This window comes from Camarhynchus parvulus, chromosome 12 (assembly GCF_901933205.1).
Source record: "Camarhynchus parvulus chromosome 12, STF_HiC, whole genome shotgun sequence".
Lineage (NCBI taxonomy): Eukaryota > Metazoa > Chordata > Aves > Passeriformes > Thraupidae > Camarhynchus > Camarhynchus parvulus.
Window position 1 is genome coordinate 16,791,687 of NC_044582.1, and position 15,661 is coordinate 16,807,347.

General features: G+C 39.2%; 1 protein-coding gene across 2 annotated transcripts in view; it reads right to left on the reverse strand.

Annotated features, from left to right (window-relative positions):
- Positions 1 to 12,711, reverse strand: part of SHQ1 (SHQ1, H/ACA ribonucleoprotein assembly factor) — a 37,953-nt gene extending 25,242 nt beyond the window's left edge. Inside the window, exons 1-8 of one of the 2 annotated variants that reach the window (XM_030956715.1) lie at positions 12,689 to 12,711; positions 10,410 to 10,592; positions 9,887 to 9,951; positions 9,321 to 9,443; positions 8,403 to 8,551; positions 7,613 to 7,725; positions 5,897 to 6,024; positions 1,252 to 1,406 (exon numbers count right to left, since the gene is read on the reverse strand). In XM_030956715.1, coding sequence (XP_030812575.1) covers positions 1,252 to 1,406; positions 5,897 to 6,024; positions 7,613 to 7,725; positions 8,403 to 8,551; positions 9,321 to 9,443; positions 9,887 to 9,951; positions 10,410 to 10,552 — 876 coding nt within the window. In that variant the 5' untranslated portion in view covers positions 10,553 to 10,592; positions 12,689 to 12,711. Of the gene's footprint in view, positions 1 to 1,251; positions 1,407 to 5,896; positions 6,025 to 7,612; positions 7,726 to 8,402; positions 8,552 to 9,320; positions 9,444 to 9,886; positions 9,952 to 10,409; positions 10,593 to 12,458; positions 12,531 to 12,688 lie in introns of those variants that run through there. The other variant, XM_030956716.1, reaches the window with a different exon arrangement.
- Between the last annotated feature and the right edge of the window lie 2,950 nt (positions 12,712 to 15,661).

The following is a 15,661-nucleotide window of genomic DNA, read 5'->3' on the forward strand; positions in this document are numbered from 1 at the left end:
TTAAGAGAAGACAGTAAAATAAGTATTATCTAATCCAACACTGCTGGCAAACTATTTAAGGTAACATTCTGGCAGCAATTCAAGAACTTTTGTAAATAAGAAGCAGTAATTACATTATGTGCATTGAAATGGCCACAGGACAGCATTAAAAATTATATTGCAATGCAGATGTTGAATAACTGAGTTGCTTCCCATAGTAGGAAGATCCAGCCCATGCACAAAATCTTTAAAATATAACAGCAATACACAGAGAAATGGTATTTTAGTGGAATTCTGTCCCTTTGCACAAAGCAACAGATACTTGAATCAACAAAAGCCAAGCTCAAATGCCTTGTTTCATGAAAACAGCTCAAGCCTTTTGGCTTGCAGAGAGAGTCCTGAAGCCAGCAGTACATGTAAAATGTCATTATTCTTAATATGTGACAGATTCATAGCATTTGAGTGGAAGTGTGGTCCAGTGGGATGACTGGGGCAAAAAGCCAGAAAGCCTTGATCTATAATCCTGGCTCTAGTAAAGATTTGTGTGGCCTGAAAGTCTTGGTTTTCCTATTAAATAGGAATTAAAAAAAAGGGCAGGGGGAAAGGGAGAAAAAACCCCAGTGTGTTTTCCACACACATCATACAGTTACTGCAAAACCAATAAAGAATTGCACAACTGTGGTCCTGGCAGATTTGCAATTCTGTGCAGCTCTAACACGCAACACAACAACAATCCCAGATTATTCTGGTGAACCAGCAGGTCTGGACATTTTGCTTGTCATGCTGCAGTCCATGCCCCGTGTGTCAGTCTGATTAAGCCAGAATGGCTCTGATGACATGTGCCAATATTTTGGTTAAAAGCATTGAAAACACAACCCCTTGGTTCATATCAGCACAGGAGATGAGAGGAACAGAGTTGTATCTGGGAAGCAATTCCAAGAGGGCAAGGTATCCACACAGAACAAAAAAGAAAAATTACTTGTTAAATTTGCCTGAATCAAGATACACAAATCAGAACTGCACAGAATTGCCTAGAATCTCCTGGTACTCCACATCTCCCCTACTCCAATGCTGCTGCAGAAGAACACAGGTATTTAGAAATCCTACTAATCCCCATGTGCACCAAATCTAAAGTCTTTAATTTTAACTTCATCACGTAACTTTAATGCCTGGGAATAAGTGCATGTTAAAAGGTAAGTTCCCTAAATGGCAGTGCAGGATCCAGCACTAGGTTCCTAACACATGTTATATTTTTTACTTTTATTAACTTACATTCTTGTCCCCTTCATTGACACGGATCTCGTAGCAATATGCCAGAAGAATATCAATTAACCCAAGATATGCGTGGTGACGGCTCCTTTTATCCAGAAGATAAGATTTATTTGTGAACTTCCTCATCTGCTCTCTCTCTGCCTCAGAGAAGACAACTATAAAAAGTAAAAGGATAATTGATTATGAATTTAAAGCTGGCACATTCACTTTAATAGGTGGTAATACTACCTCAACAGTGTCTTTAAAAAGGAGCAGGTAACTAATCCCAAGTCACCCATCACTCAAAAAAAAGCCTAAATCACTCTTACTTCCCTTCTTAACTTTTATTAAGCTCTGGTAGATTCATTTCAATGTCAAGCTCCAGCACAGCACTGCATGGACACACTGATGATTTTGAACCTCTCAGGTGCCAAGGCTTTCTGTGGATGCCTGGATATCTTATACAGGGATAAATGCACAATCAGGATCCAAGTAAAATGAGGATTCTGAAGCCCACATTTTATGGGACAAAAATCCAGAGGCAAGGGACAATTAAGAAAGAGCATGGCCGTTCTAACTCTGTTTTTTCTGTTCATGCTAAGCAGGTCAGTATCACCCCTTGAATCACAACTAGAGATGATGTATTCTATCAGTAAATTTCCTCAGAAGTTGATTCTTCAGTGTAAACATGAACCACACTTCACTTTTAAACACCAAAGAAACTCCCAATGAAATTAATGAAATATAGCAGTAAAGTTTTCTTCCTTTAAAATTCCAACTCTGAAGCATCATAACATCTACAACTGGACCATAAACACAGAAACTGCAGATCTATTACATACCAGCAAACAAGATGTAGACTAGACAATTCCAAAGGTAAATGTTACAAGATGCTCCCTAAGTTGCTGCAAAGTGCCAGGTGTTTTAAATAAAATATCTTTCTCTGAGAAAATACTTCAATGCTGGAAAAAAAATTCTATCAATTGCCTGAAGTTTTTGAAAATTAATTATCCAAGCCTGAAACTCATTATTAACAGTCCAAACCACCACCTACTTTGTTTTCCCTGTACTTCCAAGTACATGGTGTGAAATTATCAGAACAATTAAAATTGTAATTACATTTCTGCTGTACTAAGCCTGTACACTTTTGTACACTTACATTGCCAAGTTTTAGCTAACAATCTGTACCACAATCAGTATTAATCTGATGCAAAGCAGCACTTGCTGCTACTTATCAAGTAAGCTAAATTGGCAACTTTTTTGTAACTTTGATTTAAAATTGCTTTGTGTATTTGCCAGTGGCAAAACCATGCCAGAATATAAATGTGTGTTAATATATCCACATCTAAAGGAGTCAGACATTCATCTCACAAAGTTTCTGACAGATGAGGCTGCAGACATTACCTTTACATTTTAATCACCTCTTTTACTTGTTTTAAGCTGGCCATTCCTCATATTAAAAAAGAAGATACTTCAAATTGTCCTCTAGTAGCAGTGTCAGTGAAGCAGAGTTTAATCTCTGAGGGGAGGATGAGGTCTGACAGCCAGAGGGTGTTTTGTTACAGCCCTACTGCTATTTTACACTGTGATAACACCACTTAAATCACTGGGAGATCTGTATCTCCAGACTACTATGACACTTCCAGCTCTAAATGTGTTAGGGGCACTTAGATAAAATGTGCTGGACCCACACAGAGAGCTGACTCAGTGGTCAGTCAGGAAAGTACAGCTCAGGCAGCACCTCTGATAATCTGCTGGTGAGAGCAGAGCCTCAGTTTATGATCCTGTCAAGCCAAGTCTTGAATCCCACAGCTCTCCCAAAGGGAAAGAACTGAGCAGAACTGAACCCTCCTTCCTTATTTTTTTTCCTTTAAACTGAAATATTACATTACAATTTAAAGGTTTTTAAATGTGTGCCTCTACCCCTGTAGGTTAAGGAATCAGCATCATCAGATGGAGAAGTCAGCAGAGAGCAGGTCAGTCAGAATGAAGTTAGTTATTGATATTTATCTTGCCTTTTAAACCCCGAGATACTTTACAGTGGGACCCTTTATTTGTATGAATAAAAAGCAGAATTTCCTCACATAATAAAAACTGCTCTGCAGCAGAGCCAGGAAGGAACACAAGATGCAAAGCCCTGAAAACTGAGCAAAGCAGGTAGACAGAAATTTGATAAAAAAAGAAAAGTAATCCATCTTAAACTTATGAATCCACCAGTAATGGCATATATTTGAGCCAAGCCTTACTGAAAGGTGGAACTTTGAGAGGAAATTGCTTCTCTTTCTAGAAAGAAATAAGAAAGAGAACAGTCACTGTAAGCATGAGAGGTTACCCTGAACAAAATAAGATATCCTTGGAGCATATAAATGTTAGATTAAATACATATGTCAGCCTGAGCCTTTGAAGATTATTGTGTTGCCTAAAGAAGAGTTTTTTACAGTAGTGCAATTGGAAGTAGAATAAAAATGAACTCTTAACCAAGCTGAATGTGACTGTTAGAAAATACAAACCCTTTCATCTGGAATCTGTAGAAGCAAGACACTAACGTAAACTTCAGCAGCAGCAGCAAGGAAGCTTTCCAAAAATGTTACCCCTCATGGGAAAGGCTGTGTAATTAATAAGGCTTTATGGAGTATTACTTGACTTGAATGAGACATTGTAAGTGTGAACAAGAGAATGCACAGTAAGATGAACAAAAAGGACAAAAAGAAAAGACACTTGGGATAAGGAAAAATTTCAAAAAGGCAAAATACACAAACCATGCACACAAGCTGGAGAAAAAGTAAAAAGGTCAAATAAAAATAGATTCAAAGTAAGGACAGAAGAGAGATGAAAACTTTAAATGTTAATGAGAAGAGATGAACCAAAAAGAGAAAAAAACTTGGTAATGAGACATTAGAAGAACTTGATGATGTAAAAACAAAGAGAAAATAACTAGGGATAAATATAAGAGCAGTAATCAACCAAAGAAAATCTTCAGTTAATTGCAATGTCATGCAAAAAATAAAAAAGGCCATCTGTACTTCTAATTACTTCTTGCAGCCAAAGACATTATAAAGACAAAAGTAATCAAGATTTTGGTTCCAAGAAACCAATAAAGATAACAAGTGAAAAGACATCAATGTAAGTCAGGAAAAGGAAGAGAAAAAAAATAATTCTCTTTATTCAGTGTTTCTGAAAAAGAAAATAATTTTTTAAAGAATCTGCTAATTTTTATGTCTCCCACCATAAACTCACTTTTACATTTAACCTGAGGTGCAGCATGTCTTCATTCAAAACCAAATCCTTCCTTCCCACAGGACAGAGAGGAATTGCTGATTAAGTGCACCATTCCCTTGGCTGGTACAGCAATAGAAAACCCCAGGGGACACATCCTGCTGATGCTCAGATCCCAGGTGGAACAGCCTGGAGCCACCTCCTGCCCTTCTGCATTCCCATACACAGGAGACCTTCAAGTAGAACCTGCACTCCCTCTCATGGTGGTTTCCTTCACCACAGCTCACTCAGGGTTAGGAACCTCCACTGATTTCAGTCACTTCCCCAAACAGCACAAATGTTACCAAAACTTAGGTTTCTCCAAGGAAAAGGGTGGGTTTGTTGGCATTGACATCACCTAAAGTCCAGATTGCTTCTTTTGTTACTTAAATTTCCTCAAGATTCACAAAACAGCATGATCCTCTCCACTCAGCCCCATGAAGGTGAGGTTTTTTTGACCATTCTTATGAAATAGATATCTGTCATTACAAATGGTATGGAGCAAAGATGATCCTTTATGAAGTCCCTTTTCTGGATCCTTTATAAAAAGTCCCTTCTCCCTGTAATTTCCATTAGCAGGCTTGCCAGCCTTTTGAGGAGTTGTTCTGGTTTTGACCCTAAAACCCAACAACAGACATGTTTTTCCTCAGTACCTCAATTTGGAGGAGAAACATTCCTTATCAATAAAATCATCCAGCAGCTCTTCTCTTTAATTATATTCCTTAAGCCAAGCTAACAGGAGTAGTGTTTCATTTACTAAGGAGTGAATGGATAAAAACAAACAAAGGAACCTCTTATTATTGTATTCTCAAGCCTCTTGTACCTTTGTCCACTGCTTTTTAAATCAAGTGTTTATGATGGACATAATTAACAATTTCAGAGGCTGAAAAGACACCAGGAATGAAGATCAGATTACATTCACAGTAAAATACACAACATCTATCCAAATTCTATTTTTCTCTCAGGGAAAATGGGGAAGTGCAGGTATTATCTGAGAACCCCTGGTGAAGGGATAATCATCATCTGCTTTAGGAATATCAGATTTTCATACAACATAGGAAATTAACAAAGAACAATAGGAGAAAATGCTCAATAGCAACTTGCAGTGCTCTCTGTAATCACTGTGTGCAGGGAGGCAGCCTCAGTTATCTCTTAGCAGTGTTACCACAAGGTCACCTACTTACCCTGGAACATCCCTTTAGGTTTCTAAATGGACACAAAGAGTTTTCTTTCAAAAAAGTTTCTGAGACACATAAAGTAATGTAATACAGTAATAAATATTAAATGTAATAGAGCAATAAATTTGCTTTAAGAACAATAAGCTATAACATGGCATCACAGCAATTACCATTCAAGCAACAGATTGTGTATATATATATATTTTTTTATATATATATATGTATATTCTCACCAAATGCAGGACTGTCATGTTCCTGATGACTTTCTCCCTGCAAGGCTGTCATCTTTCTATGAGCATCAATCCACCAGGGTTTGTACTTTAAAAGATGCTTAATAGTTTCATCTTCAAAAAAATCAGCTCTAGGGAAAATAAAAAGAACTTTCATATGCTATTTATTTCAATTCATATTATATGTGGGTAGATATTAACACATCCATAGAATACATCTCACTTGGCCCCGGGTTATTTTCCATGTTAGAAATACGTTCTTTGACTTTAAAGCATAAAATAATAATTATCTAAGAAAACACAATATTCTCCTATGTTTCAGTATTCCTTCCTTACCTCCTCCACCTTTCCTGGGCCACCCAGAAGCCCAGGAATTAATGAGCTTGCAGCATCACATGAAGCTGAACCAACCTGATTTGTTCTGAATGCAGCTGAACGAAAACACTCCAAAGGCTTCTCAGACAAATCATTTTGTTGGGTAGCTCTCCCACTCAAGAGCCAGGGAATTTTTTGGGAGGAAGTCATGCAGCAGAAGGGTAAAGGTGAAGCAGGGATGGACTTTAACAAGGACATGCAGCAGCAAGGTGGAAAAAGAAGAGAGGTACATGAATTCTGGAAGGGAGATCACCACCATCTCAGCACAAAGCCACTGTGGTAAAAATCTCAATTCTGCGAGGATTTATCCTAAAGGATTCAAGTTCTAAGCCTCCTATTACCATCTGAGCTTTTTCTTCAAGCCAAACAATGGTATAAATACTGAGAATTGAAAAAAAAAACACAGGAAATTTCTCAATACCTTCTTCATCCCCACACAAAACCTGAACAGAGAATGCAATCTGCTTCTCTCTCACATTGACAGATTTTTTTGCTGCCTCCCTTCAATGTCAAAGCAACTTATCAGCCAGGGTACACTTTCCTCAAGGCCACCAGAACAGTTGTTTGCCCCCATTTCTACCAGAGCTTCTGTTCTCCTCAGGAAAACAATTTTTGTTGAAGAAAGGCTGGTATCATCTGTTCTGAAACAACCAAGACACAGCCATTAAACTAAATGGCGTAGCTCTACCAGGCCAGAACACAGAGTCTAAAATTGAAATTTGAAATTACTGCAATTTGCATCCCATTAGAGGTTAGGAACTACATCAGTTCTAGTGAAATGTAATTCAAGAAAGCTCTTCTGTTTTTTTGTGTTACAGGAAGATATGAGGATGCCTCTGAAACATCCAACTGAGGAAAAACTCCAGGTTTGCAAAGTTAACTTCTGAAACAACCCAAAATGGGTTAAGCCTTCCTGTCCCCACAAAACACACCACAGTACTAATTCTCCCCACTGGCAACTACCCTATTCTCCCATCAGATCCATCTTGCAGGAATCAATTATATTAATAAATCTCATGGCTTTCATTTAATTTACTTATCTGAACCTAACTTGACCTGAAATACTCCAATCTGAAAGCCACAAAGAATCATTTTCACCTCGCTACATGGAATGAAGCATAAAAGAAACAAAGTTTTGATTTGGACATTTTCTTCATGCTGCTGTAAAACAAGTTTCACATGATGAAGGCAAAAAACAAATAGCCTGCTCTGATGAGACAAAATCAGACCAAAAGTAAAGCTGTTCTTTCCAGAAGTGATCTTAAATCCTATCATTTGTGAGAAGGGAATGTGTTTCAGCGGTACCTGGCCAGGTGAAGTTAATCAGTACTAATCAGTACTCACAGGTAATGATCAGGCTCAAACTTGGCAGCCTCAGCTGCCAAACGTCTCCTCCTACGTTCCTCTGCAGGAGTCTGGTCTGGATCCTTAAGGTCAATAACATCACTGAGCTCATCCTGCAAATGGCAACAAAATTATAGAACCAAGCTTCTGGTATGGCACACAAGATTTATTCAGGAAGAATTTAAGTAGGATGTTTATCAGAATTACACTGAAATCCCTAGAAAAGCTCCAATCTCCAAATTCAGGCTCCACTATGCAAATAAAACATCAAAATTCCAAGGAAATGCAATTATTTGAAGCTCCTTAGAACTCATGATATTATCAAGGCAGGCCATTTTATCATAAGGCAGGGAGGTTATTTTGCATTATGATAAATTTGCAATGTTAAACAAAAGCACACAACCCCAACAAATACAAGGTAAGAATCACACACCATTTGACTTTTGAGAATACTCTCACTCTCTGAAGTGGTTGTACATTAATTAATAGGCAATTGCAGTGCCCTTTTAAACATCATTAGGTAGTTATTTCCCATCCCATTTCCTGATGGGAAATGTATTTCTTCACAAATGTCACGGTAATAAAGCAGCATGCATGTCCAACCAGAACGTAAATACTTCATTCATAAACAGCAATCCTGCTCCAAGCCCTGGGAATACTATAATTCATACAATAGCAAGTTAGAGTAACATAACTGAGTTGCACTTTTCAGAAGTTGCTGTCCTGTGAGCAAGGAAGCCTACACAGTTACCCAGAACTTCTAGGAGAGGAGAAGAAAAAATGCACCCACCTGCAGCCTCTGGAACACCCCTGAGCGCAAATTCCCAAATCCATAGGGGTGCTGCAGTGGTGAAGGGCTCTCTTCAAAAGGAATCTGTTCCATTTCCCAGTCAAATTCTTCTTCATTCTCTTCACATAGCTCAGTAGAGGCAGATGCATCTACAGCATGGTCAGAAAAAGAAAGTTATTACATAGAAAAATACATGCTGCTTCCTTGAAAGGTTTATTGTGCTGCTGGTGTTTGCCTTTCTTATCTTACTGCATCTTTTAAGAAATCTCACTCAACACGGGGTCATACAGATCTCTAACACTGTCCTGCTTTAAACTCCCCAATTTTCAAAAATGACCATCAGGAACACTAAATTTTAAATGCACTTCCTCAGACTGAAATACATCTTCCACTGAATTCAGTAAGATCAGCATTTGATGCTGGGAGAACCCTGACAGTAATGTTATCAATCATTTAAACCAGGAATTTAAAAATCAGAGATGGCCAAACATTTTTGTCTGTTAAATACTGATGTCAAGTGGGACATGCACCAGAACCTGCGGTTTTAATTGTCTTCTCAGTTGAGCTAATAGTCCAGTTGTAGTTTGTAGAAAGCAGAAGACTCAGCTGTGTGTGTGTTCTACAGCCACTAGAGGGGTACAAAGCCCTGTAGAGCATTAGCATTTTTTAAAGCACATTTTAAGCATATTTTGGAAAGATTTAAAACATAACTAAACCTCTAAAGTTGACATGTGTATGATCTGCAACATATTTATTTCTGCTCTTATCCATACTTTTATTTATTCACATCCTTCTCATACCTTGGAATAGTCAATAATAAAAATATTGTACTTTTCTACATGTATCCCTCTATAGATCAATAACTGTTTCATTACACACGTGTATCATTTTGTAGAAACTAGATTGATTTTGTCATACCCATCTCTTCTACCAAGGGTTTTGCTGATCTTGATTTCTTTGGTGCTAAAAGAGATGTCAGCATGTCCAGCCCCTCAAAATATTGGCCAGGAACCTCCTTGGGCAACTGAATTGTAAAAGTACCTTAAAAGAAAGTAGGAATATAATCATTGCATTAAAATATCTGAGACAGGCAAATGTGCATTCTTCCTCTATGAGAAAGGCTCAGAAAAAGTAGGACACATGCAGGTAACATTTTATTTTTCAATGATCCCCGTGCATGTTTTTAACCTTATTTCATAACAATTCAGGATTTTAATGATAAAACATGAAAGAGAATATTTAACTACTTGAAGTCTCCTGACTTACACTGTATAAACACAAACCAACAGAAGAAAGCAAGCTTTATTTAATTTTTAATCCTTACACCAAACAATCCACAGAAGCTACATTCACCAATCTGATTATTGTCTTAAGTCATGTAATAAAGGTTCTGCAAGCAACAAATTTATTGCTTTATCTCTTTGCTTTGTTTTGAAGCATAAATTACTGGGAATAACGACATTTTTTGACACTGATACCAATACCTTCATCTGTATTGTAAGATGCTTTTTCTCTGCCATCCTCTACAATTCTTCCAGGAAGTGTCAATCTGCAGGCAAAAAATGAGATGCCTCACTGAAAGCCTGACTAATTCTGCAAGTTAATGTCTCAGCCTATAAAAATGTAAGGCACATTCCAAAAGCAGCACAAAGGGCTTAGCTACACTCCTCTTCACAGTAATGCAATCCATGCAGTTCAGTCCCCCTGGATTCCTCCCAGCAAAAGACACACTCTACAGAATTTACACCCAGAGAGCTGTCTGGCCATCTACAATTAAAAAGCCATGGTGCAGTAAATTTAGAAAAGTATTTCTTTCAACTCCCTGTAACATGATTTAATGCCTAGGAACAAAGAGGCCAGATCCAAAAAAATCAAATCTTTGCACGAACTGAGCTGTCTGTAGTCAACAGAATAAAAGCTGCAAATGAAGGACATTCTGAAAGGACCAAAATTAAATTCATTTCCTACTATGGAGATCAACTTTTGAAAACTTTTTCCACTACTTGCCTGAGAAAGTATGGCTTAGCATAAAATTTGAAATCTTCCCCTTCAAAGTAAATGTCAAACTCTGAAGCTCTGGCATAAGGCACTCTGATTTTTACTGTAAGGAAATCCGGGTCCTGTGTCAGTTCAAAAGCTGGAGTTATCATGATGGATCCAGCAGGAAAAGCAAACACTGCTTGTGTGGCCCTGCAGAAACAGGAAAAGAAGAAAAGGATTATTGTAGCTTCCAATTTGTGAGAGCAAGTGATGCTTCTCCAAAACTCTGTAAGAACATTTCAGATTCTCACATTAATTACCCTCCACAAGCTCAAGAAGAAAACACTGATGACATAAAAGTGTTATCAAAAACATAAAGGAACCACCTCTCTGCACCTTAATGAAACAAAGAATGTAGAGCTGGAGTACAGGAAAGCACCTGTTACATCCCACAGGAAAACCACATTAAAATTCAGTCCTAAAACTTTTCAGCTCCTTGTAACTGTTATTTATAATTTCACACATAGCAGATCTTAGACCTTTACAGTTCTCTAGTGAACTGAACACAAACCACTATTAAAAATCCTGAAAATAAGTAATACTTCCAAAAAATAGAGCTGTATTCTGTAATTGACACACATGTAAGGCAGAATATGAGCAACAGGTTCAAGGACAGTTTAGGTAACATCCCTCAGAACCATATGTATATATACACAGTGGAATGTGTACATATTTAGCAGAAGAAAAGGAATTTATATAGTGCTATTTACCTAATATACAATTGTCTGACCTTTAAATAGCTTGTCATCTCAGGTTTAATTTAGAACCCAGTTTGGATTGTTTAGGGATTTTTTGTTTGTTTGTTTTGGAAGGTGTGTTTACAAAAGGTCACGGAGTTTTGAAAATTAGCTTTTTAAACCAAAAATAATTAAAATATTTAAACAAATATAACCAGAACAGAACTATTATTCGGGAAATAACTACTTTTCACTCGCTTTCAGTTACCTTTACTAAACATATCCCCATTCTGACAATTCCATTAACAGCTAGAAATCATTAACCATTAATGAGGGTAAATTAACAGAGCACCCTTTCTCTTACAGGTAATTAGCCTTATTTAGCATGTATAAAAAATATGAAAGTTCCCATTTTACCATATCACCTGATTCCAGGGTTAACATTCCCACCCATTCCAGGCTGAAAAGCTGCCAGGTGTTTTATGGAATTGTATCTAAATTGGAAACACTTGGCTTGCAGAACACCTACACCTGTACACCATCTGCACTTTCCTGTGAATTTTCTTCTTCTCTCAACACCACAAGCACAGACAGCTAAGAGGCACCAAAACCCCAAAAGTTCATTGGGACTCTTCAGGGATGACTTATCAGCGTGCATTTTTATTTTCCCCAGTCAGAGGTTCACAAATAAACAGCAGCCCCAAAGGCAGGCCCAGCTCTCCCTGCCCTGTGCTCCTGCTGCACTTGGAGCATCCCTGGCCCAAATTCATCACCCCGAACCCCTCCTGGGGTGGTCCTACACAAACCCTCGATATCTCACAGCTGAGGAACCACTGGGACACAACACTCAGACCACAGGAATCCCAAATAATCACACCTCCCAGCCTCTCCTGCGCACCAGGGCAAAGCAGAGGGAGCAGGGCAGGGACAGGGATGGACCATGCGAGGCTCGGCATTAAAACACAGAATTGCTCGGTTTGGGGGGGCCTGGGGACCCCTCCAAGGCAGGGTCACCTGGAGCAGGTGACACAGGAACCCCGGTGGGCTTGGAATGTCCTCAGAGAGGGAGACTCCACACTCCCCGGCAGCCTGCTCAGCGCTCTGCCACTCGCCATGCCAAAGTACCTCCTCACATTGAGGAGAAACTTTTTGTATTCCATTTTACGGGCGCTGCTCCCCGTCCTATCGCTGGGCATCCCTGAACAGAGCCTGGTTCCGTGCTCTGACACCTCTTGGCGGTATTTATGTACATTAATCTCACTTTTCTCCTCTCCAGCCTAATCAGGCCCAGCTCCCGCAGTCTCTCCCCATCACAGAGAGGCTCCAGACCCCTCATCACCTTTGCTCCCTCTCCTTGTCTTTCCTGCACTCAGGAGCCCAGAACTGCACACAGCCTCCCGCCGGTGCCGTCACACCGGGCCACGCGCCGACCTGCAGCCGCACCCTCCCTCAGCCACCCAGCAGCGGGCCCTGCAAGGGGACAGAGCCCTCGGGGAAGGCGTTGGCAACGGGAGAACCCCGGGAATAGCACCGGGAACAGCCCCGGCCGTGCCCGCCCGCGTCACTCACAGAGCCCCGCGCCGCTCCCGCCGCCACTGCCCGCGCCCACCCGCACCGGGGCGGAGCCGCGCATGCGCACTGGGGCAGGTCCGCCCCCTTACGGGCGCTCCCCTCATGGCCGCCCCTCAGCGCGTTCCGCCCCGCCCGGCAGGCTCTGTTCTGCTGCTCGGTGTTTATGGCTCTGTTCCTTTGCGGGACACGTGCAGAAATGCAAAGATCTGCTGTAAATTCTTGCTTCCTGTAAATTTGGTGGAGTTTCCTGATGTTTGCAGGAGTTGTTGGAAAGGGAGTGATTAGCGGGCAGTACGGATGTGGGCAGCGTAAAGCTAGGTCACTTAGGGTGAAAATCATAATCCATCGTCTGGACAAATAAAAAAAATGAATTCTTACCTGTGGTTGCATAAAACATCGTACACAGACTGAGCGTATTTTATTCCAGCAGCTGCTTTTCATAAAGAAGTGTGGAAATTGAACTCGAATGTGTTGGGGAGATGGTTTGTTTCTTTTCTGTGACACCCCTGGTTAATCCAGTACTATTCCTGCGAACAACTGTGCTATTTCTGATATGTTTACACTCCCCTGCCTTCTCCTTTGCTGCAGATAAGGTGGAAGATGAGTAAACAGAAGAGTGACCCCACGAGCACTGTCAGAGGAGGAATTCCCAATTACATAAAGCTCTTCTAAACTACTGGATTAATGCAAACACTGACAGGGTGAACAGGGGACAGACCATGGTGGATCAAAACAAATACAGCAGGAAGGAGAACAAGAAGATCCAAGAGCTGTAATTTATTAAAAGTAATAATAATTACTTTTAAAATAATTAAATGTACCATTTATTAAAATAATCTTTATTTATTTATGTATTTATTTTTAAAATATGTAATTTATTAAATGTACCACCTAATATACAATTAATCTAATTTTTCTGCCTTTGGACTGTGAGATGTATTCTGCTTCTAGATAATTCTCTACATTTTAAAATGCTACTGACTGTCTTACTGCCCCCTCTGAAAGGCATTCAAATATTTTTCCTGGAGGGAAAAAGCATAATTATGTAACCTCTCCTAAAAAAGTTTTCTTTCAAAAAAAAAAAATTAGACAAACAATCCTGTACACTGGAAATCCGCTGAATATGTACTGAACTGAACCAGCAGTTCAAGTACTGCACAAAAATTAAATAATTTGCTTCAAAATAAATAGTTCTCCCCACTGATTTAAAATTGCTGGATGGTTTTAATATTCAGCCTAAACTTCCTTGTGTGCCAGTTTTTTCACATGCAGAAGTTGAAGATGTATGGCATATAAAAAGCTTTTATTCATTAAGAAGTTAATGATATCTAATTTCAGATGCTGATTTGTATTGGACCAAGGCCTCAGTCAAGTCCTCAGAAACTTTTGATGCATTTCCAGAGAACTTCAGCACTAATTAACTTTTAGACCTTGCAAAGTAATCTGTAATAAGTATATTGGACAGAAAGCTGGATTATGAACCAGTAGGCACCATCTTCTCTCGATAAGTTAAAATTTGCAGGACAAGCCTGTAAAAGATAAAGAAGTTTCATCCGAGAATTTATTCTTGTCTCACTGACACTTTCCAAGACTGCCTCTGAATCATTTTTTTAGAGCCTAAGAACTCCCAGCCTGTTCTTTTTTTTTTTTGTGCTAATACTTTCCTTGTAACAGAACTATTTCTATATTGATTTTAGTGAAGAAAGTGGTGCATCAGCCATTCTGCTCTTCCATCCAAGTTAAGGATGAAGTAGCATCTCTAAGGAATGAGTATTGTTTTCTTCTGTAAAATACATACTGAATTTTTTTAGAGCTGCAATGAAAAAGTTTTATTTGGAAATGTAAAAAGACGACATCTATTAGTGCATCTTTCTGATGAAGGGAATTTGGCTGGTATTTATTTAATGGAGCACAGAAGAATTAAAATGCATTATCTACAATGTTTTGGGCAAGTAATTAGGACAACTTGCTGTTTGCTTGAGAAATAGAAACATAAAGCTTTGCAATTGATAAGCACAATTGGTTCTGCATTGCTAACAATAATGAGTAAATCTGATAACCTTGGAAATGGTAATCCAAAACAAAATTATTAAAAGGGCTTAATTGATTCATCTAGAGAAGAAAATGATTGTATTGATGATACAAAAATCACACATTTGAACAGCTCAATGATTTCAGCCGCTGGTACTCTTTTTCATTGAGGATAAAGTTTGGTAGGGTTTTATTATAGTCCATATATTCTTGGGAAAAAAGCATATGTTTATGCATTGTGGTTTTTCTGTAGTTTCTCATTTAGTATTGCTATTTTCTCTTAGCATGAAGTAATTTACATTTTTATATCTGGCCACAATCCAAGTTGGATGAAACTCTTGAAAGAGTAGTTGTTCATTGCATTTGGACTGATGCTGAGGCAAAGTACATTTTGGGACACCACTGGCGAAGACATGTGGTGTGAGCAGTGTAAAACGGACTGTAATTTACATTGTAATGTGACAGTGTAAAAGGCTGTACGGCTCCACTGCCAAGTGAATACCAGAGTCACTTCAGTGGCTCCATGAGGGATGCAAAGCTCCTCCAGTACTAAACTTGCTGGGCTCCACTTTCCCTTCTGTCCCCTTTGGTGTCTCCATTCTTTGCACAGCTTGTACTCCAGCTCCATGGGGCAGCAAGAGTCCTTGTATTTCTGTCATTCTGTACATTTCAAGGTCTATTTCTGTCATTCTGTACATTTCAATGTCTGTTTCTGTCACTCTGTACATTTCAAGGTCTATTTCTGTCACTTTGTACATTTGAGGGTCTTTTTCTGTCATTTTGTACATTTCAATATCGTAAATCTGATTATGACCCCAAGCAGGATTTACTTCTGTGAAATTCAGTGTTGTGATTTCTGCTGATGTCCCACAGCAGACTGGCTCGGATGGGTCACACGGGGACAAAGCCACCCACAAGTGAGTGAGCGCCTTGTTCCTC